Raw genomic sequence first — 26,937 nt, 5'->3', positions numbered from 1 at the left:
CGCGACTGCACCTTCTCAACCAGTCCGTTGGTCAGTATATTGAGTGAGCGGCAGGTAGGTACACAGTATGGTAGGCAGCGTAACTTTGCATATTGAAATTCGAGGCACCCCTCTTCCCCGCCATTGCCATGGTCTTCACCAGATCCTTCAACAGGAAAAGGGCATGGTTTTAAATATAGACCACTGCATAGATCTACCTGCAATACATGTGAATACGGCAGCCTGGACGAGCGGGCTTGCATCAACACAAAAGCACGTGGTCAGTGCATACCTAGGCTACCTCTGAGCCGGGTAATCGACACGAAACCGCCTGCATCAAATGCCAAGTGCAGGTAGCAGCTAGCCAGCGACACTCACTGGCTGATAAGATTAAACACAGCCCTATACGACTATTCAGCTGCGTCGTGAGTCACCGTCAAATCTGACATTGCATATAAGATAGATGCGCCTATATCATGTACAAAAGTCAATGATACGACGTTGTTCTTCGTTGTTCGCATCTTCCAGTTTTAGAACTAGGCCTCCCTTCCCGCTCTGTTCAACCCGCTTTTGCGCGAGGCCCATCTCATCATCGGTTTCTACCATGGCGTCGGAGCTATCGCCGTCCATGACGACCCCGACCCCGGTCCCTGAGGCGGCAACTGGAGCCCCGGCCTACAAGCCTCGCTATATCGATGTAAACCCAAACAATGAACCCCAAGAATTTCCCCGGCACTGGCTGACTGTTCTCTGTAGATTGGCATCAACCTTGCCGACCCCATCTTCCGTGGCAAGCACCATGGAACCCAACGGCATCCGGACGATCTCAGCGCCGTGGTTTCGAGAGCCCAAGAGGTCGGATGCACCAAGCTGATAGTCACAGGCTCCGACTTCACGAGCTCCAGGGAGGCTCTTGAGATCGCCAAGCAGTACCGTACGTGTCCCCTGAGACGCTGATACTTTGGAAAAGGCTCTTTGATGACTGACTGAACCCCAGCTGGCACTGTTTATACCACAGCGGGTATCCACCCCTGTTCCAGCGCCATCTTCAGCAGCGCCAACAAGCATGAGGACACAGACGGCCACACCATGCCCTGTGACCCGGACCCCTCGGCGCCCATCCCGGTGGACCACGAGCCAGACCACGAGAAGACGCAGAAGATCATTGCGGACCTGCGCCAGCTGATCGAAAACGCGCACGCTCAAAGCGGCGACGGCCCGGGGTCCCTCGTCGCCTTCGGTGAGTTCGGCCTCGACTACGACCGCCTGCACTACTGCTCGCGCAAAATCCAGCTGCATTCGTTCGCGGCGCAGCTGGACCTGGTCCTGAGCCTCAAGCCGCAGCTGCCCCTGTTCCTGCACTCGCGCGCGGCGCACGCCGACTTCGTCGCCCTGCTGAAAGAGAAGTTCGGCGACAAGCTCGAGCGCCTGGAAAGGGGCGGCGTCGTCCACAGCTTCACCGGCACCGCCGAGGAGATGCGCGAGCTCATGGACCTCGGGCTCTACATCGGCACCAACGGCTGCAGCTTCAAGACGGCCGAGAACTGCGCCGTCGTCCAGGAGATCCACCTCGACCGCCTCATGCTCGAGACGGACGGGCCCTGGTGCGAGGTGCGCCCGAGCCACGAGGGTTGGAGGCTTCTGGTCGAGCAGATGAAGAAGGAGCAGCAGCAGCAGCAGCAGCAGCTACCCCTGTCCGAGTCGACGACGCCAGGTACTTCGACGCCCAGCAGCTCGGCTGCCGCCACTGCCGACAGCGCCACTCCGTCCGCGAACGGTAGTGGTGCTGCAACTCCTAACGGTCAAAAGCCATCGCAACAGCAGCAGTCCCAGAGAAAGGGCAAGAAGCCGCAAAAGAAAGAGCCGGAGATCCCCGAGCGGTGGAAGACAGTGAAGAAGGAGAAGTGGGTAGAAGGTGCCATGATCAAGGGACGTAATGAACCTTGTATGATTGAGCGTGTGAGCAAGATCGTGGCCGCCATCAAAGGGGTTAGCGAAGAAGAGGTCTGCGAAGCGGCTTGGAAGAACACGGTTCAGGTGTTTGGATTAGACGAGTCAGCATAAACATAGACACTTAGACAAAGCGCACCATGGATGGGAATACCCCTAAAATTGTCACACAAGAAGACTAGTGCATTCGTATAGGCCAACATGGCTGATAGACAGCCTTGCCATTAGTAATTTCCTTTATAGGTTACAGATCTATCCCAGCCCATGCTGCCGAACTGCTATTATACATCATTAATCATACATCATGAAGTTTGGTAGCATGTATAAGACTACAGCCCGGATCCCTTATAGCCCCTTATCCTACCATGCCGCACAGCCCCTATCGTGACGCCTTCCTCGCCCGTCATCCAGCCAGGCATCCGCTCGCCATCCACAATGCCCGCTTCCACGAGCTGCCGGATGCCGGCAAAAACGTGGCTACCGTGGAACGTGAGTCGCACCTGGGGCTTCCAATCTCGGGCATCCCCTCCATCGTCCTCGTCTCCGTCCTGTCCTCTCTCGAAGGCAAGGTCGACCCCACTCCTCCGTCCTTTGGTTCTCTTGTGCTGTTGCGATGAGGTGTCGTCGTCTTCCCCCACGTCTTCCGCATCTCCCCCACCTCGGCGCTCGCCTGTTACAGCAGCAAATGGGTCCTCGACCAAGATGTCGACACGTTCAATGCCCTTGCCGTCATCCGCCTTTGCCGAGTCACCAAATCGGGCCTGCGCCACAAGCCTGGCTCGTTTGGCTTCTTGCTGGTACTTGTCGTGTGTAGTCTTCGTTGACAAGGCGCGTTTCTTCCTCGCACCACCGGCCAAGCCCTCCGTCGCATCCTCGTCGGACAGGGGCGGGGTGGGTAAAACGGGGTTGAGCGGGGAGTCGGTCCTCTGGTTTTCGGAGGCATAGATGGACCAGCCGCCGCCGGCCGCGTTGGTTCGCCCGGCACCCTTGACATGGAGCAACTCGGCCAGGTTGCGGGTGGACAGATGGGCGGGTCGCAGAGCGTAGCGCTCGCGGGGGCGCGACATGGCCTTGGGGATGCCCTCGACGATAAGGGCGCGCAAGCTCTTGGACTCGCCCGTCGTGGTGGCGCCGGTGCTCTGCGAGTTGGACAGGTAGACGTGCGGCGAGGCGTCGGGGGAAGGCGATGTAGACGGTCCGGGACGCGTCGAAGCTGGTCGCGGCGCGCTCGCCGATCCGGTTCGAGACTGCCAGGCCCGTGTTGTAGGGCGAGTCGAGGATGAAGATGCGCAGCAGCCAAAGGGGCATGCCCTCGGGCCGGTCCAGGTTGTAGTGGGCTTTGACGTCGGGCAGGACCTCGGCCTGGAGGTTCTGCACAAAGGTGGACGGGTGGAAGCGCGGGATGGCCAGGCACTCCTTGTCCAGCTTCTGGGGGCCCTCGGCACCGTCTTCCGAGGAGGGTGTCTTGAGCCGTTGGATCTTGTAGGCGGTCCACTTCAGGGAGCCCGGATGATCGTAGAGGTACTGGATATCAGCCATGGCCAGCTGATACAAGGTGACGCCGTTGCGCCAGTCGCCTTCGACGATGCGGTCCACGACCTCGCGCTTGCTCCCTTTCCGTTGCTGCATGTCACTGTAGATGTCCCGAAGCTCCTCCAGTGAGCCGGCGGGCGGATAGAAGTCGTCATCGTCGTCATCTCTGCCTTGCAGCAAAGGTGGGCACATCGACTGGTTGGTCGGGTCCAGCCAGTCCAGCACCATGGAAAGGAGAGACGGCCGGGACAGGCGATTCAGCAGTTTGACCACGGCACTGTTTGAGGTCTCTACTGGTAATGATGATGGCAACCTAGCGGTTGTGGGCACGGAGAGGCGCGCCATGTTTCTGTATTTTGACTCACACGTTGAGTGTTGGGCCGATTGGTGATGGTGATGCTGTGGCCGCCAGCAGCAGCTAACGCGTCAAAACGCGTCGGACCTTGGACAGGATCAATGCCTGGATGGGCTCAGAGATGCGAATTTGGTTGGATATATGTCCTGTCAATTGATATTGCAGAAGTCGCCCGCTCCGTTTGATTTGATGATTGCAGATTGAGCTGATTCCCGAACAGCTCCTGTGCCAACAGCTTATCGCGTTAATGCTGCGCTCTCACCTCAATCTCAGCATTGAGTACTCGTATGTAGTGAGTGCACATGTTTACAGTACGTGCATACACGTTATGCACAGTTTATGCAGGCTTAGATAAGCCGCTAGTAGCCCCATTAATCCAGATCTAGATCACTTGGCATGTGATTGATGGATGTAAAGTGAAAAATTCAGAATGTAGGGGCGCAATCACAGGAAACCTGCTTGAAGAAGACCAGCGTTGTAAATATCGAAATTAGTGAAATGAAACTGCAACAATTTTCGTCGTCGAATGCCACGTACGATGCATCCAATACAGACTACACCTTTACCCGAACAACTGGGACAACCGTTAGTACTGAGGCTGAACCCTAGATGCATCTATCCTCCGGCACTCGGCGATTGAGAACGGATTATAGTCACCTAATCAGGCATTTTCAACCGAGCTCAGACACCGAAACTGCTTTGATTTATAAGCCATAAAGGCCACGATCGCCAAACTCTAGCGTGGTCAACAAGAAAGGCACTTGTCTCGGAATTCAAGCGGTGAACATAGCTGTTGACATATGCACAGTCCTCCTCGTAAGGGAATGAATGCTGGAGAAAGAGAGGCTACGCTTTAATCCATTTTTAGGAAATACGATGCGATGGAGAAGTCCCTGGTTCGTGCCTTGCCCAACACACATATGACCAGACCCCAGAGCCCAGAAGATGGGGTGTCAGGGTTACGTATCTTGTATGTGTAACGCTTAAATAGATTAGATAGACACAAGGATCTAGTCATCATAGTCCTGTTCATATGCTTCTATTCTGCGCAGAAGAGCAAAAGAAAAAAGAAAACAATTGGTTCAAGCTGTGCATCCAGCTAAGCACTGCTGACAGGCTTGGGGGCTGGCTGCCAGGCGTCCTTCTCGTTGCTTGGAAATCAAAAATGTAAGTAGGTATCGGATCAATGATGCAGACCAGACGACTCGACCCAGGTTAAGGGACGTAGCTTGCCGCATCCAGCCATCGGGCCACTCCACCTCCAATCAATGGTGGGCAGTGGGCGTTGCGGTTAAGGAACTCCGGTGGTGGGGAGAGGCAAAGAGAAGGGCATTGGGCACTTGGGGCATGGGAGAGTGGGTGCTGTTGTCTTGCCTTGTCTTTTTATATATATATATTGTTGTTCTTTGTGTCTCGGTGCCTCTTGGATATGACTGCATGTATATATATGCTCTGACCAGTTGCTCATCTGACTGGAGAATGAGTAAGCAAGTATGTCAGAGCTTATACGGGCTCGCAAGGTAATACTCTCGGTGTTCTCTGTGTGTGTGCGCGCGCGCGTATCCAGGTGCACATCAGGGTCTACCTGCTTGTAATAGGACTCGTAGCATTGAAGTAGGAGCAGGAACAGGTTCAACATGAAGCCAGGCCATGTGGGCACACTTCGGACGCCCTACTCGGGATTTACTCTGTAAATTAGGCCGTGCAGGCCAATCAGGGCCGCCGCAGGGCCGCCGATTGCCCGCCAGAAACCCACGCTTAGGGGTGGTGCCACTGCGCCTTTTGTCCATGAGTTGACTAATCCTTGATCAATGATGGAGTCGTTTTTACGAGCGGGTGAACTTGACGGTATTCGCATTCCACTCAAGAATGAACACTAGCCTTTCTTCCCTTCCCTTCCTGCTCCTCTCTTTTACTCCATACCACCACAACCCCATACTCGACTCTCGACAGCATTTCGAGAACCGAATCCGCAAACCCCGCGACAACCAACTGCTGCTGCCGGTTTGACTTGTTGCACACTTCCACTTCAAACCACCTCGTTCGACTCACCCGCAGCCGGCTTTGTGCGAACTTTGGCTACCGCCTGCTGCCTTTGTTTCGTGACCCACCCTTTGGCAGTCCACAAAACTTGAGGCTCGCCCTTCGAACACATCTCTGGCCAGCACCGTCAAATCTGAGGAAAGGAGGGAAAACCCGCTCGTCGCAGTATTGAGCAGGATTGGGACCACGAACGCAGTATAGGCGACGACTCCTTGTGTGGTCGCTGAGGACTGGCAAAAATGTCGCTTTACAATGGAGGGAACGGGGGGCGCCGAAATCTCAACTTCTCCCAATATCTGAATAATCTGAACGAGGTCTCGACCCAGGAAGCGTCTCCCGAAGAGACCTTCGTCGACGATGACCTCTCCATGTTCGCGGGGGAATTCATCGATTGGAGTCACACGCAGCCCGAGTTGCACGCGCCGGTAGAGGCCGCCGAAGTCAGTGCTCCGAACACTGATGCTGCTGCCGCCAATCCGGCCCCGGCAGCCAATTTGGCCCTGGATTTCACCTCCCCTGTTGCCGGTAAGTCGTCGGGAGACTACATCATTTCTTCTTAGCATCCATCATGAGGGATATTGCATTTTGTTGTGCGTCTTGCATGCTTGGCTTTCCATTCGACCATGATCGCATCGCACCCCCGCATCGGGTGACATGCGGTGCAATGATGGTCGGGGGACTGCAAGCCATGCATACGGTCAGCATCAAGCACCCGTCAGTTTCCAGCAGCTGGACGCGAATTCCTTATCATGGACACCAGCCAATCCTGTCGGCTCTCTTCTTGTACCCCACGCTGCCTCATTTCATTCCTTATTTCCATTGTCCAGGGTAATTGGCAGAGCCCCATTTTACTTGCCCTTTCGAGCTGCATGGCAAGTGCCTCGCGGGCTTACATACACATTAGCCGAGCTATGGCGCAATCGACGTTATGGTACCATACCCCGTGATCTCGGGGTGCCTGGGGGGAAAGCTCAGTTCATCACTGAAGCCCACCTGGGAATATCGCCATGGCGTTCACTGCTCAGGTTCTTGGGTTTATGGCCATCAAAGCCTGCCCGAGCTTTGCCGGATGTATTCAAATGAATAGCCAACCCCTTATCGTCGTCGCGTTTCTTCGTTACAGGCCTCCACTGACATGATGCCTCTAGACGAATTTGATTTCAACTTCGCCCACTACCCCAATGCGCCTGTGTCGTCATTCACAGAGGGCTTGAACTTGCAGCCTCTCCAGCCAAGCTCGCAATCGGTCTACCCGCCAGCGGCAACCCAGCAAAGCCCGTATGGCATCCCATCCGAGGCAGCAAGCAAGCCAGCCCCATCACACCCCGGCCGTTCTCGTGCTCGGCAGATGAGCCTCGAGGAGCAATCCCGAGTCGCCGCCGAAGAGGACAAGCGCCGCCGAAACACCGCCGCCAGCGCTCGTTTCCGAGTGAAGAAGAAGGCTCGTGAACAGGCCCTCGAGAAGCGGGAAAAGGAGTTGGGTGACGAGGTTTCAGAGCTCAAGAAGCGAATCACACACCTTGAGACCGAGAACAAGTGGTTGAAGAATCTGGTTATGGGAAAGCTGGATAGTAAAGACGCCAGCGACAACACCAAGTTACGTGCTGCCCTCAAGGAAGTGGGCAAGGATTCGGGCTCCGAGGGCAATGTTGAAAAGGAATCGAAGGCAACAGAAGTCGAGGCTTCGAGTTGATGCATGAGTTTTGGTAATGGATGATGATGACCGACATGCGAGAGGCGTTGATGGGGGGAGGGATCTTATGATTATTTATATGAAGGATGTAGGCCGGTAACATATGCTTGTGTTGTTTTTATTTGGTTTATGTTAGTTATATGTGCTTAGGAGGGCAAGAAATCCGACTCTCGCTAGCATAGGATGGAAACATGATAGGAATCCATGAATGGAGTACATGGAGTACACGAACAGATGGATATTACTGGGATAGGGTCCTTCCCACTGAGCCACAACTCCGCCATTTGTTGTCATTGCCCCAAGCCGAGTTGAAATGAGTACACATTCTAAATCGTCGTTTTCCTACCAAGCAGGTAGTCAGTACATAATAAGGGGCGAAATGGCATTGCCATTGGCAGTACCAACACATTATCGCTCATGTATGCTCATAGAATCGCAATGTCGCGTGCTTACTGTTTCACTTAGCTAGTTGGCAGCATTCAACCTATGCGGAACACCTACCCTACCATAAGGTAACCGAATAAACATTTAGAGGATGGTCATGAACGAAACCTAACCGGAAAGATATTAATTGGACTTATTCAATAGAATAAATGACAGAAGATAAATAAACGCTTTCGTATTTCAGATCTAGATCTAGGCCCTGGCACTCTTTTTCCTCTTTTCATTTTTTAGGACTCGAGCCGCAATGGGTTCCGTTCCCCATTATCCCCCTTTGCCATAAAGCCAACAACAACAACAACAACAACCCCTTGCTTGCTTACTGCTGCTTCCCGGCCTCCCCCTCTCCCGCCCCGTCGGCGGGGGTAGTAGACTTTCCTTCCTCCCGCAGCTTCTTCAGCCGCTGCTGATTCCGCTTGCCGATGATCCGCAGCGTGTTCTCCCGCTCGAGCTCGCTCATCTCGGCCCAGTTGCCGATCCGGCTCATGGTGCCGTCCTGGTGCACCACCAGCGGGCCCAGGTGGTCGAGCTTGAGGCCCTCGCCGCCGACTTCCAGCTGGCGGGCGGCGGTGCCGTCCTCGCCGGCTGCGGGGGGCTCCGGGAGGGGGAGCGGTTGGTGATTTGAGGGGGTGGGTTGGTCTGTGGTGGTGGTGGTGGTGTCCTGGTTGGGTGATGTGGTGGTGGAAGAGGTAGAGGAAGACATCGTCCTTGTCTGTATTGAGAAGACTTCGGGCGGTATCCTGGTAGGCAGTTGGTGATGGTACAGCCTTCTTGGTGCAGGTGTTTTCAGGAGGATCTTGCTAGGTAGACGTAGATATCTCATGCCTGCCTTTGTCTGCCGAGCAAAAACAATTGATTATGAAAATATGATTCTAGTAGTAAGTGCTACTGGCGAATCTGCTACGTAGATTCTTGTTGCGTATAAGTGGTTCAGGAGTTCTAGAACCCTCTGGTCGGTTTGGTATAAGGCGCATGGGAGTATTTTCTGATTGGGTACGGAAGCTGCTAGAACAGCTTGGCCTTAGCCACATTGCCACAGCCACTACCTCCTGGCGCTAGCCACGATGCCATGCTTCCCTTCGAGGAGGTGATGGAAGGTAGAGAGGGCCAGACAAAAAAGTATGCTGCTACATTTCTCATAAATATATTGTCAATTTAATAATTACATTATATCGTGCCTCTAGATCCAAGAGTTGAGCAGTCATTATATAAATATAAGTCATATCTTTCTCTAGCCGTCCTCTTCATCGTCGAGCAAAAGAGTTCGAAGTGACTCAATATGGCAAAGGATCAAGGTCGAGTCCTTCGACAGAGAATTTGAAGGAGTCGTTTCTGGGGCGAAATATGTTATTAGTAAGAGGACAGTGGCAGAAAGAAAGGAGGTATATGTATAATGAATGGTTGCCAGAAGGGGGTAAGAGAGGAAACCACACGAGACTCACCTGGAGTAGCTACCAGCGGCATCAAGATCCAAACGTCCTCTGATGCAATCTTCGAAATCGACATCGGCGTAGATGATGCCTTGGTCATCCTCCCACTGAGGCCCAGCAATCACATCGCCCATGGGCGAGACAATGCTTGAGCCGCCACGCGATAGGAACTTGCCTGTGGAAATAGCCGTCGTCGATTTCCTTGTGGTGGTGGCGGCTCCAGCGCCAACTTGTTGCTGCTTCTGTTTCTGTGCGTCGTCCACAGCCGAGACATCGACCCCTTCGTCTTCCTCCACCACCACATCTGCAGCAGCAGAGGCGGCCTTTTCCTTTCCATCGCAAGGAAGCACGATCTCGTTTCCATCATCATCAAAGATAGACCGTCTTCTCTCTTTCCTCGCCCTAGGTGGCGAGGAAGAGCTAGAGGTCGTGCTAGTAGCGCGAGGAAGGGCGATCTCGAATCCCTCTTCGGTGAGGCAGGAGTTACGTCTCCTCGTGGTGCTGCCATGGTGGGCGTAAGGTGGAGAAGTCACCCAAGACAGTGCCTCCCGATCGTGAGGGGATGCAACAACCGATACCGAGCCGCTTTGCTGCTGCTGCTGGGTACCGCTACTGCTGTGCACGCACATATTGGAGCTGACGACGAAGCAGCGGCCCTCGAGCGCGATGGTCCGCACCAGCCCGAGCCAGGTATCGCGGCCGTCCGCGGTGGGCGCCAGGTACAGGTTGATGTTCTGCTGGTAGAGGGACTGGCGGAGCAGGGGCATGTAGTTCTCCCAGCAGATGGCCGCTGCGAGGTTGATGCGCACGCCGCGGATGGTCGTCGTTACTGCTTTCAGCGTGGCTGGGGACCCCTGGGCCCAGATCAGGCGTTCGGTTCCAGTCTGTCCGCCAACTTGTCAGCTTCATGTCAAGTTTCAGTCTTCTATAGCAATGTGGTTGATATAAATTTGGTAGTTGTTGTTGGCTCATCCTGGATATGGAAGTCCCGGGATCAATGCGGTCGTCAGGCTGGTGCTCCAACTCCTCACAGAACCACAACCTGCAGTTCAATGCAAACAAGATCTTGGATAAAAGTACTCGACGGTTATTCCCGCAATTCACAAACCCCGAAATTTCACATCATCTTCGAGGCTCGCTTGTGATATCCTAACGTCAACCTTGGGCCATGGACCAAAGGTCGTTATAGATGCCATTTTTACGGTTGAAAGAAAGGGTTCTGAGTATCAATACCCAATGAACTCCGATAAGTATAGGCAGCGGTCCATATTGGTAGGTTATCCGCCTGGATACTCCTCTTACAGGCACATATTCAACTAGGAAAAGGAGGAGTAGTAGTAGTAGAAGGGAAGGTGTTTAACTTACTGGCTGGACTTTGCGCCTTTTCCCAATCATCCCTTGCTTAGGCGAAACGTATACGACAGAGCAGTACAGGGACCCGCCCGCCTTCTCGACAAGCCCGACCACGATGAAGACACCTGTATCCCGCGCGATGCGTTCGAGCTCTTCGCGTGTTCCATCGCCCCGCTGGTTCTGACCGGCGGTGGCCTTCGGATCCCTAGCAGCAGCAGCAGCAGCAGCAGCAACAACATCATCCGCGGCCTCCGCCTGGTTTCCAGGCAACTGCCTCCTGACCCAAGCATCCCCGGCGCCGGCACCGTTGCCAACGGTATCGCCCAAGTCGACAGCAGCCTGGAAGTAGCGCAGGAACTCGTCGCGGCCCTCGTCGGTCCGCGCGCCGACGCGGCACCCAAAGTCGGAGCCCCGCGGGTAGCCGCCGAGGTAGGCCTCGGGCAGCAGGAGCAGGTCGGCCTGGTTGGCCACCGCGCGCGCGGCGATCTTCTGCAGCTGGGAGAGGGTTTCCCGGGTGGTGCCCTGGGTCGCCGGCGATGCCGTGGCTAAGCGGATTGTTCCTTTGGGTGGTACTCCCATCTTTTCCGGGTTGTGGGAGGGGGTGTTTTCCTTGAGGGACAGTGATAGTGACAGGTAAAGTGATGCAGCTATATTGATAGTAGGGAATAATAGTAAATGGTAACTATTAAGGTTGTGGTGTTAGGTGGTTGGTCATATGATATGTTGACGGGTGAGGGGCTACTCTCGATTTAAGTAGGTAGGCTCGTGTCAGTAATGATGTATATATACTTCCTAATGTATGCACTTACATGCATCAATACGAGTGACTATCACATCACCCCCGCCGCTGGTTTTATGGGACTGGCCGGGTTATTACTCGCATCTCTCTCGCTTACTGAATGACCATCACAAGTGGCGACATTGGGTATCGTTTCAGTCATTCTAGTCGGGCTGAGGTTTGAATAGGGTCGGCTTGCATCTTCTTCACTATGATATCCTCAGGAACTCCAAGGAGTTGAAGGCACTTAGCTACTATGTGGCCCGCCATGGTCTTGGCCTTACGGCTTGCCAATACACTTTCCTAGATGATCGTGAAAGTTGTATGGAAATAAATTGCTCGAGGCCCCTGCATCATGTCGGACGAAAGTATGTCAAGGCTCCGCTCAGGCTGCTGACCATCGTAGTGTGATATTGACATCTCAGTAACACCCTGCCATATGATTTGCTCATTGATGATATTCCAACACGATATCATGGTATGCCGTGCTTCGCAAGGCGCTGCCAGAAGCTTCCATAATCATTCTTGCTTTGAATCCAATGTTCGGGTATCTTGTTGTTTATCGTGACTCTCGAGTTTCCTTGGTGGCCCCTTGCCCCTTACCCAAATCCCAGCGCTATTTCCGATCTCAGAATTTACCTGCTTGCCCTCCTTGCTGACCAACCCAACTCCGTGAAGCGTGTTCTAAGAAACTCAGCTTGGAACCGCAAATTTAAAAACATCTATGCAGCTGTAGAGCCCCGTTTCTACGGGCTGATACAACACTGTTCATATGCATCCTCCCAAAACCGCCTCTATTTCTCCTGAACATCACCGTGATCCGAGACGGTGACCTCTGGCTTTTCTGTTACATGCTCCCCCTCAGAAACTTCAAGAGGGCTGGCAAGAGGACTGGCGACTCCGCCAACACTTCCACTGATGCTGTCTGCCCTGCCATGTCCAAGGAGACCACTTCGTACGCTGGTGGCATCACCGGCGATGCTCTGTTTGGCATAGTAGCTGTTCCTTTCGCTAGGTAACGTCGGCACAATACCTGTAGCGGAGTAGATACTGGTCCGCTCGTTGTTAGCAATCCGCGAGGTCGTCTGATGCAAACCAGGCGTGGTTGGCATGCCGCTCCCATCGACATTGGCACTCAGCACACTGAGAGGCAGACTTTCTCGAGATCCTCCCCACAAAGAGGATGGCGCAAGAGCGCGCACTGAAGCATCCGTGTCGAAAGACCGACGTCGATGCCGGTTGCTTGATGAAGCCAGCGTAAGGATGGACGCATTGTCAGTCAAGAGATTATTTGCCGTTGCCATGTTGTAGGTCGTAGGGTGGCCACCGGTGCTGTGTTGAGCCTGGGCCTGGGCCATATGAGGAGGGATTGCCGAAGCAGGGGAGGCCGTGGGGAAAGGCTGAGTATATTGGACTGCTTGCAAATTGTTGTTGTTATGATTTGTAGCATGTGCATTATTCGCGTTGCCGTTGGCGGCCATGGACTGGATCGTCGTCAGAGTGGTCGTCAAGGAGCGTACCGAGGGGGCGGGTGACGAGAAGGTGCTGTCTCCCCCCTTTCTCGAGTCTAAGCCGCCGTTGGCAGTTCGGCTAGTGCCCGCAACCGACGAGGCCATGTGTGAGGGAGCATTGATTGACAATGTGGCATCGTGTTCTGTCGAGACTGTGGGAGCAGTGGATCGCGGAGGTGCAATGCCTTGCATGGAGGAATGGACGGATTCCCGGCTATGCGAGACCACCGACGTCACGCCGGTGTCATTTGTCGTGAGTGATGGATGGCTCTGGTGGTTTTCTGATGCTCCCACCTGTCCTGATTGCGGGTAGGGATTGTTCAATTTCGGGCCTCGCTTCTTGGAGCCTTTGTGGTTCCCATCCCTTTTGGACTGGCCGTGTCGGCTGCTGCTGCCCCCTTCGGCTGACGAGGAGCCATTCTTGAAGCCGGCGAGCTTTTTCACCCAATTCGAGAAGGGCCGTCGGCGGCCTGTTCGCTCCTGTCCATCTGGTAATTCGTTAGAGCTGGGGGTAAGCGGATGGGCATGCGGTGAAGTGACGATTGCGTAGATGGATTTGTGCGCTAGTAGATAAAGCGGGCACTTACCAGCAGCGCGAGTCGGGGATTCCGTCATGGCCATTTAAGCAGCGTTCCGTGCAATGTATCTGCGCCGCGGGCGATGAATACCAAAGTCGCAATGGTAGAGGGTTGTCAGACAGTAGAGAAATGAAGGTGATAGCAGGAAGCCTTTCTGTCACGAAACCAGGGCCAGGAACCGGGGGATAGATAATCAGCCAGGCACTGGCTGGCGGCACAGCCACTGAGGCTCCAGCAGAAGAGACAGCGATGGATCTTTGACTTTCTTGGGCTTCGCGCGACAGAAACCTTGAGAAGCGTTCTTGGTGCCTGAGCTCGGATGACGTGTGACGGTGATACCTACGTGCCAGGAGGAGATGTCGAATGAGCCGCGCTCTTTGTTGCCAGATCCAATGGGTGCAGCGCCGTCGATCGCATAGGTAGGTGTGCAGGTGCTGATGTGGTAGGTTGTGTGTATGTACTTAAGACAGAGGTAGGCTCGCGGTTCGCCTGGCCAGAAATTGAAGATGCCGAGCGGCTAACGGGGTGGTCCAATGAGATGATGGGATGAAGGAGGTTCGGGTTCCTTGTGCATCAGGTACCCGGAGTTGGGTGGTCAGTTTTTCTGGTCTGTCGATGGTGAGAATCGCATCGAGACCTCATCTGGCAATCGTGTTGTCGCTGGACGAACGACCTAGAAGGCCTCTGGTGATCCAGTCTCGGGGGGCTCGGGGCCTTGAGCAGGTGGATTTGGGGCCTGCGGAAACCGGCCGCATGGCACCCTGATTGGCACGCTGCGATACGAATACAGGGGGGCTGAAGGGGCCTGAAGGGGCCTGAAGGGGCAGGAATCACAGGCCCTATCCACCATCCCATTCAGCAGCATCCACAGGTGGGTGACAGGCGGGCTGACTAACAGCAAATGAGGCAATGGGGCGGCTCAGAACCCCGAACCCAGACCAAACAGCCCCATTTCCCAGAACCCATCAGTTGACTGCACTGGCCAGCCTCAGGCCTAAGGTTTAAGGTCTAGGCCCCCCCTCCATATGACCATAGCCCAGACCCTGAAAGGAATTGCATTCGTCATACCTGCCACAGCTGGAGCATCCCATCCTCCCTGTCCATCAATAGTCTAGGCTCTGAAGCCCCGGATGGCATCACCAGATTACGACGGCTTGCCTAATCAATACCTGGCACGTGATGCCCCAAAGCTCTCACCACCACGACCAACAACAACATAGACTTCACGTCGACCTATTCCTTTTGGCACCGAGCTACAGAGAGAGTTCAACAGGTGCTCTTTTGGCAGTATCGCAGATGCTGGTTGCTTGATTCTCGACTGGCTCGGGGAATCTACATACATCCACATAGCTCCCCAGATGATGCGCATGTCGTCACGGCCGATCTGCATGTGCACCACATATTGAGCTGAGCTCTGCTCAGACCTTCCACGAGCTAACGCAGCATCACAGGATGGGGCTCGGATTCACACTCTGTCCCTCGACATGTCAATCAAACCACTGCCACCTGACGTGGCTGCCCAGATCAAGTCTTCGATTACAATAACCTCCCTGAATGATGCAATATGCGGCTTGGTCAAGAACTCCTTGGATGCCAAGGCTACCAAGGTGATCATCGTTGTCGATTATTCCAGAGGTAATTGTACAGTAGAAGACAATGGCGAGGGCATTCCTCCTGCCGAATTCCGCGACACCGGTGGCCTTGGTAACCCTCACTGTAAGATACAAGCAGTCAGCGCACCTGTGCCTTACTGAGCTTCGGGGTTAACTCCTTTTCCGTAGGTACTTCAAAATTCCCCCTCTTCCAGATACGCATGGCAGAAGTGGGACATTCTTGGCATCGTTGGCTGCTCTGTCGTTACTCTCTATAACATCCCGTCACCATGGACACTATTCGCAGAATACAGTCAAGATCCACAAGTCAGACGTGATAGCACGCCATACTCCGTCCTTGCCTGATCAAAAACGGCTTGCTTCAGGTTATGGCACTCGAGTGACAGTACGAGACTTGTTTGGATCTATGCCTGTTCGGGTGAAGCAGCGTGTCATGACTGCTGAAAAGGGGCTGAACATGAGAGACTGGGATCGACTCCGGCATATCCTGGCAAGTCTTGCACTTCCTTGGCCAAGTCCCGTTACGATTTCTGCCCACGACTCTTCGCGCCAGCAAGGTATTGGTATCCGGAACAATGGAACGCCGCTACAAGATGCTTCGGGCAGTGGCCGTCGCTCCCAACTAGTCTCCCGCATTTCCCGGGTTCTATATACCGCCGGTCTTTCGGAAGAAATCTCTGCTGAATCATGGGTGGCCCTCAAGGCATCAGCAGGCGGAATAGAAGTAAGCGGTGCCGTCTGTCTAGTGCCAGTTGCAACCAAACGCATGCAATTTGTCAGTATTGGGGTTCAACCACTTCTGAGCGAGCAGAACTCCAGCATATTCTACGACGAGATAAACAAGATATTTTCCAATTCCAGCTTCGGAGACCAGGGAGATCTTGTTGAACCAGACGAAGACCAAGATAAAAGAATTAAAGGCCGGCGGTTCAAAACAGATGGCTACACGAACAGGGAGCTAAAGGGGAAAAGAGGAATTGACCGCTGGCCCATGTTCTACATCATGATACGTCTTGGTAACTCAATCAGCCCTGCTCAAGGTATAGAGGGTTTCCTTAACGAAGGCAGACAAGATCTGGAAACTACCATAGACATTGTCAGGGCCGTCGTTACCGAGTTCTTGAGAAGGCATCATTTCCGCCCTACCCGTATCAGACCTCTCCAGAGCGAACCAGCCGGTTTGCCACAGTCGGAAAAGGCTAGAGCCAGTCCTAAGAAAGGCGACATGGGCCGGGCTTCACCTGCCTCGAAAACAAGACATGCTACCCATAATGGTATCGAAAATGGTTCTCAGCCCACTACGGGCGATCTAGCAATGGCAAGGCTTCATTTGCCCATGATACCAAATAGATCCGAGCCAATCTTCAGCGGGTTCGCAGGTTTCAAAAGTGGGCGACAAGGTGCAATACCACGTAAGCCTACCGAGATGAAGAACACAGAAGTTCGAGATAATTTACGGCACAGTATCCAATCAACAACATCTGACTTACGAGATCAACGCACAGTACCGCCGCTGTTTGGCTCGTCAGGGAGTTTACTTCGGCCTCCTTTTCTAGACGCTGAATCCGTGGATGGCATGTCTTCTAAGGATGAGTCCTTCATCAGCCAACCTCAACTACACTCGCCAGAACCTGCAGCAGCAGACGAAGCTGGCTATCTTCTCTGGACAAATCCCATAACAAAGCAGAAGTCCGCCATAGACTCTCGGACGGGATTTATCGTGCCGACTGGAGAAGAGCCAGGAAAGCAAAATACGATGAGACCCCAAAAGCTGCGCCTTACAACGAAGAGGCCTGTCCAGCCACATCAGCCTGATACGGAGGAGAAAACTGATACATGGGCGGCAGAATTGCTATCTCACTGGCGCAATCCTATATTTGAAGCCTCAGAAGCGCTAGTTCCAGCAGCTTCCATCTCTTCTGGTGCCCCGAACTCGTCCTATGGACCAAAGTTGAAAACGGTCCATGGTTGCTTGTGCAGCCGGGACAGTAGTTTTGCAAGTCTTACCAGTGTTGAAGGGCGTATTTCGAAGGAAGCGTTGAGGGAAGCAACAGTAATCTCGCAAGTCGACCAGAAATTTATATTCGCCAAGGTTCCATTACAAGTTGGGCCTACCAACAAGGAGAACGCCGCCTCACTCCTGGTTGTGGTGGATCAACATGCGGCTGATGAGCGGTGTCGCGTGGAAGCCTTGATGGACGACTATTTTCATACACAAGCTTCAGACATCTCGCAAGGTGCTGTAGCCCGAACTGAGCTCCTAGACCAAGCACTCCAATTCGAGATTACAGCCCAAGAGCACGCATTGTTCGAGCGGTACGCTCCCCTCGGGAAGCATTGGGGTATCATTTACGAGATAAGCCCAACTACCAAAGCCTTATCTAGGGGTCGTAACCAAAACCACCCATCTCTAAAGGTCACCCGCTTACCCTCGGCGATCGTCGAAAGATGCAGGATTGAGCCCCGGCTCTTGATAGACCTGCTAAGGAAGGAGATTTGGCACCATGCAGAACACAGTAACGGTTGGACAGTGCAATCATCCCTGCAGGCCAGCCAACGAAACGAAGGCCGTGAGCAGGACTTGCACTGGCTCGCGAGGTTCCACCGGTGCCCTCAAGGTATACTGGATATGATTAACTCGAGGGCTTGCCGCAGTGCTATTATGTTCAATGACTTGCTATCCCTGGATGATTGCAAGAGCCTGCTGAAGAGACTAGCTGACTGCGCACTGCCCTTCCAATGTGCCCACGGACGGCCGTCCATGGTTCCTCTGGTTGATCTGGGCAACTCCATCATTCCACAAGAGGACGGGGAAGGTGACGAGGGAAGCTTTGGTAAACTATTACAACGCTGGAAGGCAGGTAAGCAATTGGGTGCTTAACACACATGTCTAAGTAGGTATACATACTGTAGATGCCCCTACCACCTTATCTACTTAGTGTTACGCGGCCTGCAGAGACAGAAAAGAGTCGAATAAATCATCAATACCCCCCAAAAACAATTTCCATCGGAACCGGTACCCAGGTTTTGAAGCCCGTGTATTCAGGTGACCTGTGTGACCTTCAGGTGACCTGCGGTGCAGCTTCCCGTGCTTGAGCGCCAAGCCACGTCAAGCACAGCCACTTCCTGCAGGCGGGTTGAGCTTAGGCTCCACACCAGCAACCGGAGTGACGACAGCGGGCTCAGGGCATCTTCAATACAGCGACAACAAGCGCCATGCTACCGTAATAAACCAACTCGTTCGCTCAGATAACTGATCATGGCATTGCTTTTGGTAGGTATCCATGACCCTGTACAGCCAGTCAATCCGTTATTCGGTACCGAGACTAACCTCGAAATGCACCGCGCAGTGGAAAGCATTCGACTTCTTCGAAGTGAGCCAGGTCAAACTGGGCGACGACGAGACGCGATCTTTTTCGAGAACAACGAGGTATCTAGCGTGTGCTCTGGCTCCGACAGCCTATTCCTCGGCAGCTTCGATGGATACGTGCGCATCATCGGTCCGAGCTGGAAGGTGGTCCGGAGCTTCCAGGCGCACGAATCCGGTCGGATAGCACACATGCGCCAGGTCGAAGGCACAAGCCTGTTGGTTACTGTTGCCGTAGGTGAAGCCGATACAAACGGGACGATAATAAAATGCTGATAAGCAGCAGGAAGACCTGAGCAGCGAGCCGGTATTGAAAGTATGGGCCCTCGATAAACCCGTCAAGAAGACGGGGCTTCCGACCTGCTTGAGCACGCTCAGTGTACACAATGGAAGGAAGCAGTACCCGGTAAGCCATCCTGGATGGGTGCGTGTTGAATTTCACCTAACCGAGGTCCTGACGCGTGCTAGGTTTCTGCCTTCACGGCCCTTGACGACCTCTCGCAATTGGCAGTCGGGTTTGCGAACGGAGCAGTCACGGTCATACGGGGCGATTTAATCCACGATCGAGGGACGAAGCAACGCATCGTATACGAGTCGGAAGAGCCAGTTACTGGTGTGGAATTCATAGGCGATTCTAAGGCCAACACCCTTTTCGTCGCAACGACATCCCGACTCCTGAAATTGGTCATTTCCGGCAAAGGTCAAGGCCAACCGCCCCGAACTGTCGAAGACTCCGGGTGTGCTGTCGGGTGCATGACAACCAACAAGAAAGATGGCGATGTCATTGTAGTCCGAGACGATGCCGTGTGCTACTACAAATCGGACGAAAGGGGGATATGCTTTGCCAACGACGGCGCGACAACATTGGCCTCAACCTACCAAGATTATGTCGCCCTTGTCTCGCCGCCTTCTTCCTCGAGAGGCGGCGACTCAAACAATATGCGGCGTAGATTCGGAGGCGGAAGCACCGAGTCGCTCTTCAACGCCTCAACCTTCACCATGGTCGATCCCAGGTTGCAGATAGTTGCACATACCGAGACTTTAATATCCAAAGTGAAGACACTGTTTGAGGTATGGGGTGATCTCTTCATACTGACCGACGACGGTAAAGTCAATCGATACCATGAGAAGACTCTTCATCAGCGTCTAGAGCTACTCTACCAACGCAACCTGTATCCGTTGGCCATAAACCTGGCCAAGGAATCGGGCATGGACAAGCAACAGCAGAACGTCATCTACCGCCGGTATGGTGATCACTTATATCAGAAAGGCGACTACGACAATGCCATGTCTCAGTACATCAAGGCCATTGACAATACAGAACCGTCACAGGTTATCAGGAAGGTGGGTTTTCGCGTCGAAATACGGGGTGCTTGAAAACAAACTAACACACCCAGTTCCTCGATACCCAAAGGATACATAATCTTATTGAATACTTGGAGGAGTTGCATGAACACCATAAAGCCACTGCTGACCACACGACACTACTGCTGAACTGCTACGCCAAGCTCAAAGACGTTGAGAAGTTGGAGAAGTTTATCAAGTCTGAAGGAGACCTCAAATTCGACTTGGATACAGCAATCACCATGTGCAGGCAAGGGGGTTACTTTGACCAAGCTGCTTACCTTGCCACGAAGCATGGCGAGAATGAGTTGGTTGTCGATATTCTGATAGAAGATTCCAAGAACTACAAGGACGCCCTTGACTTCATCTGGCATCTGGACCCTGACTCTGTAGGTGGATCTTCGCTCACCGAGAGCCCGACTTGTAACCGGTAAGCTAATCAAGGCTTCTAGGCATATCCGAATCTGATGAAATACGCGAGGGTTCTTCTTGAACATTGCCCGAAAGAGGCAACGCAGATTTTCATTGACTACTACACAGGGTCATATAAGCCCAGAGTGCATGTAGTGTCCCCGGAGCGACCTCCATCGCCATCCGGTGGTGCGCTCGGTGGACTTGCTACCGGGACTGCAAATGCAGTCCAGAACCTAACCAACTTATTGCCTTTGCCTTACATGAACAGCTCGAATATTTCCACGCCTCCTTCTCAGGGGCCGGCTCGGGTAAAAGCTGGCGACAATGAACGGACGATAGACCCCAGCTTGATTGAGGCACCTGCATACGAAACACCAGCTCCTCGGACTGCATTCTCTTCGTTCATAGATCACCCAGAGGAATTCATCGTTTTCCTCGAGGCATGCCTGAAGGAGGAGTACCTGAAGGACACGGATAAGTCCGATTTGTATACAACTCTATTCGAGATGTATCTGCACAAAGCCAACCAAAAGAAAGGCGAGGAGCGGGAGGAATGGGAGGCCAAGGCGAAGAATCTCATCTCTGGTCGAGACATGCCAATCGAGAACTCCAACATTCTGCTATTGTCACACCTGTCAGCGTTCCGCGACGGGACAATACTTGTCAAAGAGCAGTCAGGTCTGCTCTTCGACATCTTCCGCTCTTACACTAGTGCCAAAGACACGCGTGGTGCCATCAAGGCGCTTCGCAAGTACGGGCCCGAAGAGCCGCAGCTCTACCCCGCTGCACTTGCGTACTTCACCTCCGACCCAGCGGTCCTCGAGGAAGCGGGCCCGGAGGAGCTGGCCAGCGTGCTCAAACGTATCGACGATGACGGGCTCATGGCTCCCTTGCAGGTGATTCAAACACTCGGCGCCAACGCAGTTGCCACCATGGGTATGATCAAGCCATACCTGACTGAGACTATATCGCGTGAACGGCGCGAGATCGCGGCGAACCGCCGGCAGATCAACAGCTTCCGCAAGGAGACGGAGCAGAAACGGGCCGAGATCGCCGAGCTCGGGGCGAAGCCGGCCGTGTTCCAGGCGCAGCGGTGCCCCGGCTGCGGCGGCGCGCTCGAGCTGCCGGCTGTACACTTCCTCTGCAAGCACAGCTTCCACCAGCGTTGCTTGAAGCAAGGGGGCAGCGACGGAGCCGAAACGGAGTGCCCCGTCTGCGCGGGCAGCAACCAGGCGGTGCGCGCGATGAAGCGGAGCCAGGAGGAGCGGGCCGACCGGCACGACTTGTTCAAGGACGCGCTCACGAAGAGCAAGGGCGACGAGCGGTTCAAGACAGTGGCGCAGTGGTTCGGACAGGGGGTTATGGGGAGCGGGTCTGCCATCGAATAAGAAGATGAACGAGCGTTTTAGGTCATCTACAACTAGTCTGTATTACCCCTTTTGATGAATATGAAATGATACGAAGCATGACCCAATATTGGGCTTCACCCTTACAAGCATCGTTTCTACGCGTGAACTATAGGGGGCTGTGAGGTGTTTCGTGGAACTATTGCGAGCAGGTGATGAATGTTTCCTTGCTAGTTTACTGCTTCGTACTTGATGTTGCTTTGACACATGACAGGAAGTTGTGTGCTGGTGGCGCTTGTTCTACTTGCCATCCTTCACACCACAACTGCCGAAAAGTGCTGCCCTCGTTCCAGTCGAGAATGAGCTGAAATCCGTGACGGGCATGGTCTCAAATGCAAAAATCAATAACGGAATCTTGGCGTCCATACAAGCGAGGAAGGCCAATCAGAGAATCCAAAACTCCGTGCGGCTGAGGTTGGGGTTGTTGATGGGAGGGAGCATGCCATGCCCTCAAAAGGGATCAGCTGGGCACTTCCAGGAGCTCTTCTTCTCGGCCCTAAGATATTGACACCAGAAACTATTGACGTCCTAAGATCAAACTGTAGATCGATGCCCATCCGATCTAAGCTTCTCCTCTTCTAACCTCGGCATACTAAGTGCCCGTGGCATCTAAGCTAGGTACCTAGATAGTTCGTAATGGATATCCCGCCGCCTATTCCACCCCGACCTCCGGGGTACGAAATCCACACGCCCATCCCGCCCGATGTCAGCAACGACAACAACAAACCGCCCTTGCCACCTAGACTCTCTCCTGCTCAGCAACAACAGCAGCAGTATCAGCAGTACCAGCAAGGCGCTTGGACTGGCTATGCCCAGCCTCCATGCTCCTTCCCTGCCCAGGCGCCACTGCCGCAGGCCGTGTCGTTCTCTGGTGACAGCGGCGGCGGTGGCGGTGGTGGTGGCACACCTATGGCCAGGTGGACGCCGCTGTTCCACCCGGACGGCGCGCCCACCCCCTTTTCGAGGCGCTCATGGCTGCCTTCTTTGGACGTCTGGATCCCGGCCGGGCAGGGCATATTAGGCCGGAGGCGTTATCGGGGTTCTTGGACTTGAACGGGTTTCTTACGGAGGACAACATTTGTAAGTGAATCTTGCTTTCCTTCCACCCATGTTTGCTCATTTCCCCAGCTGTCAAAGCACCAGATAGAAACCCCTCCTGTCGTCAACAACTGGTACGATGACTACTGACCCAGCAATGATGGACGCTGCCCAACAGGGAAATCAAACCTCAAAGGCGGCAACTTCCTCTACACGTCCGAGGACCTAGCCGACTACGAGCTCAAGGCCTGCTGCGAGGCGTGGTACTTTGACCACAAGACGGTGGTGCGCCACCGGGGCCGCAACCAGATCCCGTACGGCGGCATGCCGCTCCTCAGCCTCCGGGGGTTCACCGACATGATGGCGGTCGAGTCGGCGGGCGAGCCGGAGCGCGGCTGGCGCGGGCTGAACGCGGCGCTTCGGCACTACGGGATCTGGCCGGCCATGGGGCCGTTGCCGCGGGAGGTTTTTTTGCAGGTAAGTGAGGAAGCTGCTGTTCATGTTATCGTTATTTAGCTTCGCCCCTTTCGTACACGGCTGTACATGTGCGCATGAGTCTCTAAGGTGACAGGAGAAGACCACGCGGATGTGTAAACGAGCATTCGGTACCTGTATACGACGCCCGACTGAATAATACCATTCCATGCGTGTACTGATATATATCACTAAAACTCTTATGGATTGTAAACTGACATGTTGTTTGACTCGCAGGATATGCCGCGTCAGCTCCAGCAGCGACTTGAGCAGGTCAAGATCCGGAGCCACCGCGCCGCTCAGGAGAGACTCGATGCTGCGCGAGTGCAGGCACAAATCCAAGCACAGGGCCGCCAGGTGAGTTGCAAACCTTCGCAGACCGACTATGATGCGGTTCTATTGCTATGCCAAGGCATTATCTGCTTCTTTCCCGCTTCCTCCATAACTGCGCCCCAGAGTTGCATATCCTTCGGTTATGAGCGCCAGTGCGTTGCGGTGATGGGCCGCATCTTGCCACACCGAGATAGCCGAATATGCAACCTGTTTGACGTCCCATCCCATTCCCATCCCAAGTCCTTCCTTATCTTCCTTCCTTCCTCCTGCGCATCCGGGTCTCCACCACCCCGGGTTTGAAACCCACCTTTCCATTGCTAGTTGCTAGAAACATACCTTGCCTGACTCGCTGACTGACCAACGCGAACTACGACGCAAGGCCGCGCTGGACCTTATTGATGGCCCCTATTATAGACGGATATACTAATCACTGGGATCCCCGTATATCAGCACAGCCCGTGGCCCCAATGGGAAGGATGGCCGGGATCGTTTGAAGGTTGTTCGGATCAGAGATGGAAGAAAGAGTGGGCGCCGGTTCTCGGTAGCAAACAAACTACGAGGCGATACCGAGGTCATGATTGTTCCGTCAGGAGATTTGCGGGTGGCACCAATAAAACCAACATCAACAGCATTTTCTCCCTTCTCCCGCCAGCCAACGACATCCGTGGATTTGACCCTGTCACACAGTTCCTGCATGCTTTTTCCCTCTCGACCAGTAGCGCGCAAATGTCGTATTATTTCGGAAGCAGGGATATCGTTATTTTCTCTCAAGGGGTGCACGGCAAGCCGGAAACGTTAATTCGGGGCAGGAGGGTCACTGCTACTGCTAGGGCGGTTGTGCTCCTGGTCGCGTAGTAGGAGTAGTAATATCACGAGTCAGATATATGCGTCTCTGCCCAGTTCCTTCCTTTCGGATCTAGGTTGAATCGATGGATTTTACCATGGGATGCAACGTTATCCTCACCACTCAAAGAGGCCATGCGATGATGCCGACACCAGCCGCTTAGCATGGTAGTTCGACGTTGATGATAGCTCTTGCCCGTGACGAATCAGTTGGCGCGTCCTTTGGCGCACCTCGGAGCACTCTCCGAGCGGCGGCTTCCAGCGGCCGCGAGTCATAAAAAAGAAAAGTCGGCGATAGCAAGGCACTGTGTGCTATAATATGGTGGCCAGAACCACCCAGACAAGAAAGTCTTTGGAGCCGGGTTCTCTTCTTCGGGCGACTTGGCGGCGGGGCGGCAGATAGAGTAGAGCAGGCGACAACTTTGCCCGTCGTAGATGGACGTCAAATCCTCGCGATGGTGTAGGGAGATGTGCTTGCACCTTGATGGCACATTTACTGCCACAATCTCGCTGAAAGCCTAATCGGCCTGGTGTGTCTCGTCTTCGGCCGGAGCCTCCCTACCTAATTGCTAGTCTCGTCGGCGGGCTCTTCTTATTTTTCTTTCTCCGCCTCCCGCTCGATGGCCAGCCGCGATGGACCCTGGAACGTGACGGGCCCTAAGAACGGAGAGGAAAGAGTTGCGCCCCTCCACACTGCCTGGTCTACTCCCCTCCTTTTCCGCCCGTATGATGCAACTCACTCGCGCAAGGAAAAGGCCGTGGCAGTAGAGCGACAAGCAAGTCCAACGTAGTATCGTCTTTACTTAAGCGACATGAGACATCCGGGCATCGTGACAAATACTCTGGGAAAGGCTTGGTACTACTGACCCTCCCGGATCAGAGTGTGGCTGCCGGACTATGTAGGGGGTGGAAGGGATGAGACTGACCTCGAACTTCACCTAGCAGCGACCAATCAATGCGGGATGGCTGAAGGTGGTGGCGCGGACGGCAAGCGTCATCCATGAACAAGTAGATTGAGGGTGTGCCTGATAGCTCTCGATAAGAGAAAAAAGGCTAATGAAGCAGTAAAGTGTGGCTGGCGTTTCGACTTCTTTGTAGTGTGTGTGTGGGTGGACTTGGTTGGGGGAAACGAATGAAACCTATCGAATCATCATGGATAGCCGGGTAGGGGCTCGCGTTGTCGTTGGTTGTTGGGAAGCCGGAATGGGATGTGTGTGTGTGTGTGTGTGTGTGTGTGTGGGTTATCACATGTCGAGGCGAGGCATCCTTTTTCCTTCTTTCTCCCCCTACGTACAGCAGTTCCCAACTCTTGGGTTGGGGTTCTTCTTTTGTTGAGACAGGCTGGGCAGGCTTGAAAGATGCAATCGTGTTAGACATATGTATCGAGGGCTGAAAAGAGGCTCTTTCACTTTCGGTTGGGTGTGTGGCTTTTGCAAGTTTCCCGATGCGACGTCGAGTTGAGTTGAGTCTTGGCCTGGGCCGTTCCCCAAATTCAACACCGCTTCCTTCTGCCCTGCCCCGTGGATGGAGGTGGAGATGGAGATGGAGATGGAGATGGAGATGGAGATGGCCATTTTCAGACGGCGGCAGACCCAAAGTATGGGGGAGACTTACGTCTTACGTACCGTACATACCCCATTGATTGACTGATTGACTGAACATCGAAGCCGAACCGAGGAGACGGCCGTGGACGGAAACGGAAAGTCTAGACGACCGGCCTGATAGTCGTGCCACAATCGATTGGATTTGACGCGGCAACAGAACGAACGAACGACCTCGGCATATTTTCAATCTTCGACTACTTACATACCCAGAGGCACCGACACCCGACGCCGTCTAAACTGCTAGCCATGCTCCTCTTATCGTTGATGGGGATCCTACGCCCTTATGCACGGCAAGGGAAAAAAAAAGAGAAAGGAAACTTTTGATGAATGCAATGCGGGTCGATCACTAGCAGCAGGGTTTCGTCTCCCTACCTACATTGCAGCATCCGCATGCCCATCTCGCCCAATGTAAGATGACGTGCATCGTCGACGTCTCAGAAGACGTTCGCTCGCAGCAGAAGCAGCCCCGAGGAAACCGAGGGCAGATTCCGATCCTCTCTCCATGGATGGTGGTGACGTGAGTATAGGCACCTTACTTGGATTCCGTAAAATCTACACTCCTGTTATAACGCGTCCTGATGAAATGTCCTGATCTGCACCGAGGTTTTCGCGTTGGCGTTACACCAAGCATGGAGCGTCGCTGACCATGCATATGTGCATGTGTATACATGGACTGCACTGTACACATCATAACGCATTTCGGCTTCGGGTGTTGGTTGCCCTCTCGGCCGATTTCCACCTTGCGTCCATACCTGCCTAGGTATACCTTCCGTTCATACCGACGTACATCCATACGTACAAGTACATCTTTGTAGATATCAACGGAGGACGCTAATTTAGTCCAGCCCCGTAGCTCT

The 26,937-nt window shown here is 53.9% G+C and overlaps 9 protein-coding genes across 9 annotated transcripts; 5 read left to right on the top strand and 4 right to left on the bottom strand.

The window, feature by feature from the left end:
* Positions 1–583: 583 nt before the first annotated feature.
* PG986_009456 (uncharacterized protein) lies at positions 584–2,043 on the top strand (the record flags this gene model as incomplete). Its single annotated transcript, XM_066845678.1, has 3 exons — positions 584–676; positions 736–913; positions 977–2,043. 3 exons carry the CDS (start codon positions 584–586, stop codon positions 2,041–2,043), a joined length of 1,338 nt encoding a protein of 445 aa, XP_066698076.1.
* A 215-nt stretch (positions 2,044–2,258) lies between these two features.
* Positions 2,259–3,807, bottom strand: PG986_009455 (uncharacterized protein; the record flags this gene model as incomplete). The annotated part of the gene is given in 2 exon segments (XM_066845677.1): positions 2,259–3,068; positions 3,082–3,807. 2 exon segments carry the CDS (start codon positions 3,805–3,807, stop codon positions 2,259–2,261), a joined length of 1,536 nt encoding a protein of 511 aa, XP_066698075.1.
* A 2,292-nt stretch (positions 3,808–6,099) lies between these two features.
* PG986_009454 (uncharacterized protein) lies at positions 6,100–7,553 on the top strand (the record flags this gene model as incomplete). The annotated part of the gene is made up of 2 exons (XM_066845676.1): positions 6,100–6,385; positions 7,009–7,553. The coding sequence occupies 2 exons, from the start codon at positions 6,100–6,102 to the stop codon at positions 7,551–7,553; spliced, it is 831 nt and encodes a 276-aa protein (XP_066698074.1).
* A 760-nt stretch (positions 7,554–8,313) lies between these two features.
* On the bottom strand, positions 8,314–8,697 carry PG986_009453 (uncharacterized protein; the record flags this gene model as incomplete). The annotated part of the gene is made up of 1 exon (XM_066845675.1): positions 8,314–8,697. One exon carries the CDS (start codon positions 8,695–8,697, stop codon positions 8,314–8,316), a length of 384 nt encoding a protein of 127 aa, XP_066698073.1.
* A 571-nt stretch (positions 8,698–9,268) lies between these two features.
* PG986_009452 (carbon-nitrogen hydrolase) lies at positions 9,269–11,356 on the bottom strand (the record flags this gene model as incomplete). The annotated part of the gene is made up of 3 exons (XM_066845674.1): positions 9,269–9,326; positions 9,437–10,308; positions 10,790–11,356. 3 exons carry the CDS (start codon positions 11,354–11,356, stop codon positions 9,269–9,271), a joined length of 1,497 nt encoding a protein of 498 aa, XP_066698072.1.
* A 993-nt stretch (positions 11,357–12,349) lies between these two features.
* PG986_009451 (uncharacterized protein) lies at positions 12,350–13,681 on the bottom strand (the record flags this gene model as incomplete). The annotated part of the gene is made up of 1 exon (XM_066845673.1): positions 12,350–13,681. One exon carries the CDS (start codon positions 13,679–13,681, stop codon positions 12,350–12,352), a length of 1,332 nt encoding a protein of 443 aa, XP_066698071.1.
* Positions 13,682–15,128: 1,447 nt separating this feature from the next.
* Positions 15,129–18,138, top strand: PG986_009450 (DNA mismatch repair protein; the record flags this gene model as incomplete). Its single annotated transcript, XM_066845672.1, has 2 exons — positions 15,129–15,348; positions 15,452–18,138. 2 exons carry the CDS (start codon positions 15,129–15,131, stop codon positions 18,136–18,138), a joined length of 2,907 nt encoding a protein of 968 aa, XP_066698070.1.
* A 456-nt stretch (positions 18,139–18,594) lies between these two features.
* On the top strand, positions 18,595–21,770 carry PG986_009449 (vacuolar membrane protein; the record flags this gene model as incomplete). Its single annotated transcript, XM_066845671.1, has 5 exons — positions 18,595–18,846; positions 18,905–19,030; positions 19,093–19,968; positions 20,022–20,357; positions 20,421–21,770. 5 exons carry the CDS (start codon positions 18,595–18,597, stop codon positions 21,768–21,770), a joined length of 2,940 nt encoding a protein of 979 aa, XP_066698069.1.
* A 654-nt stretch (positions 21,771–22,424) lies between these two features.
* PG986_009448 (uncharacterized protein) lies at positions 22,425–24,127 on the top strand (the record flags this gene model as incomplete). The annotated part of the gene is made up of 4 exons (XM_066845670.1): positions 22,425–22,827; positions 23,005–23,303; positions 23,538–23,657; positions 24,089–24,127. 4 exons carry the CDS (start codon positions 22,425–22,427, stop codon positions 24,125–24,127), a joined length of 861 nt encoding a protein of 286 aa, XP_066698068.1.
* Positions 24,128–26,937: the final 2,810 nt, after the last annotated feature.

Source organism: Apiospora aurea, assembly GCF_038362705.1.
Source record: "Apiospora aurea strain CBS 24483 chromosome Unknown utg000006l_segment0_segment0, whole genome shotgun sequence".
Classification (NCBI taxonomy): Eukaryota; Fungi; Ascomycota; class Sordariomycetes; order Amphisphaeriales; family Apiosporaceae; genus Apiospora; species Apiospora aurea.
The sequence above is the reverse complement of the archived record's forward strand: the minus strand, read 5'-3'. Positions and strand labels throughout refer to the sequence as shown.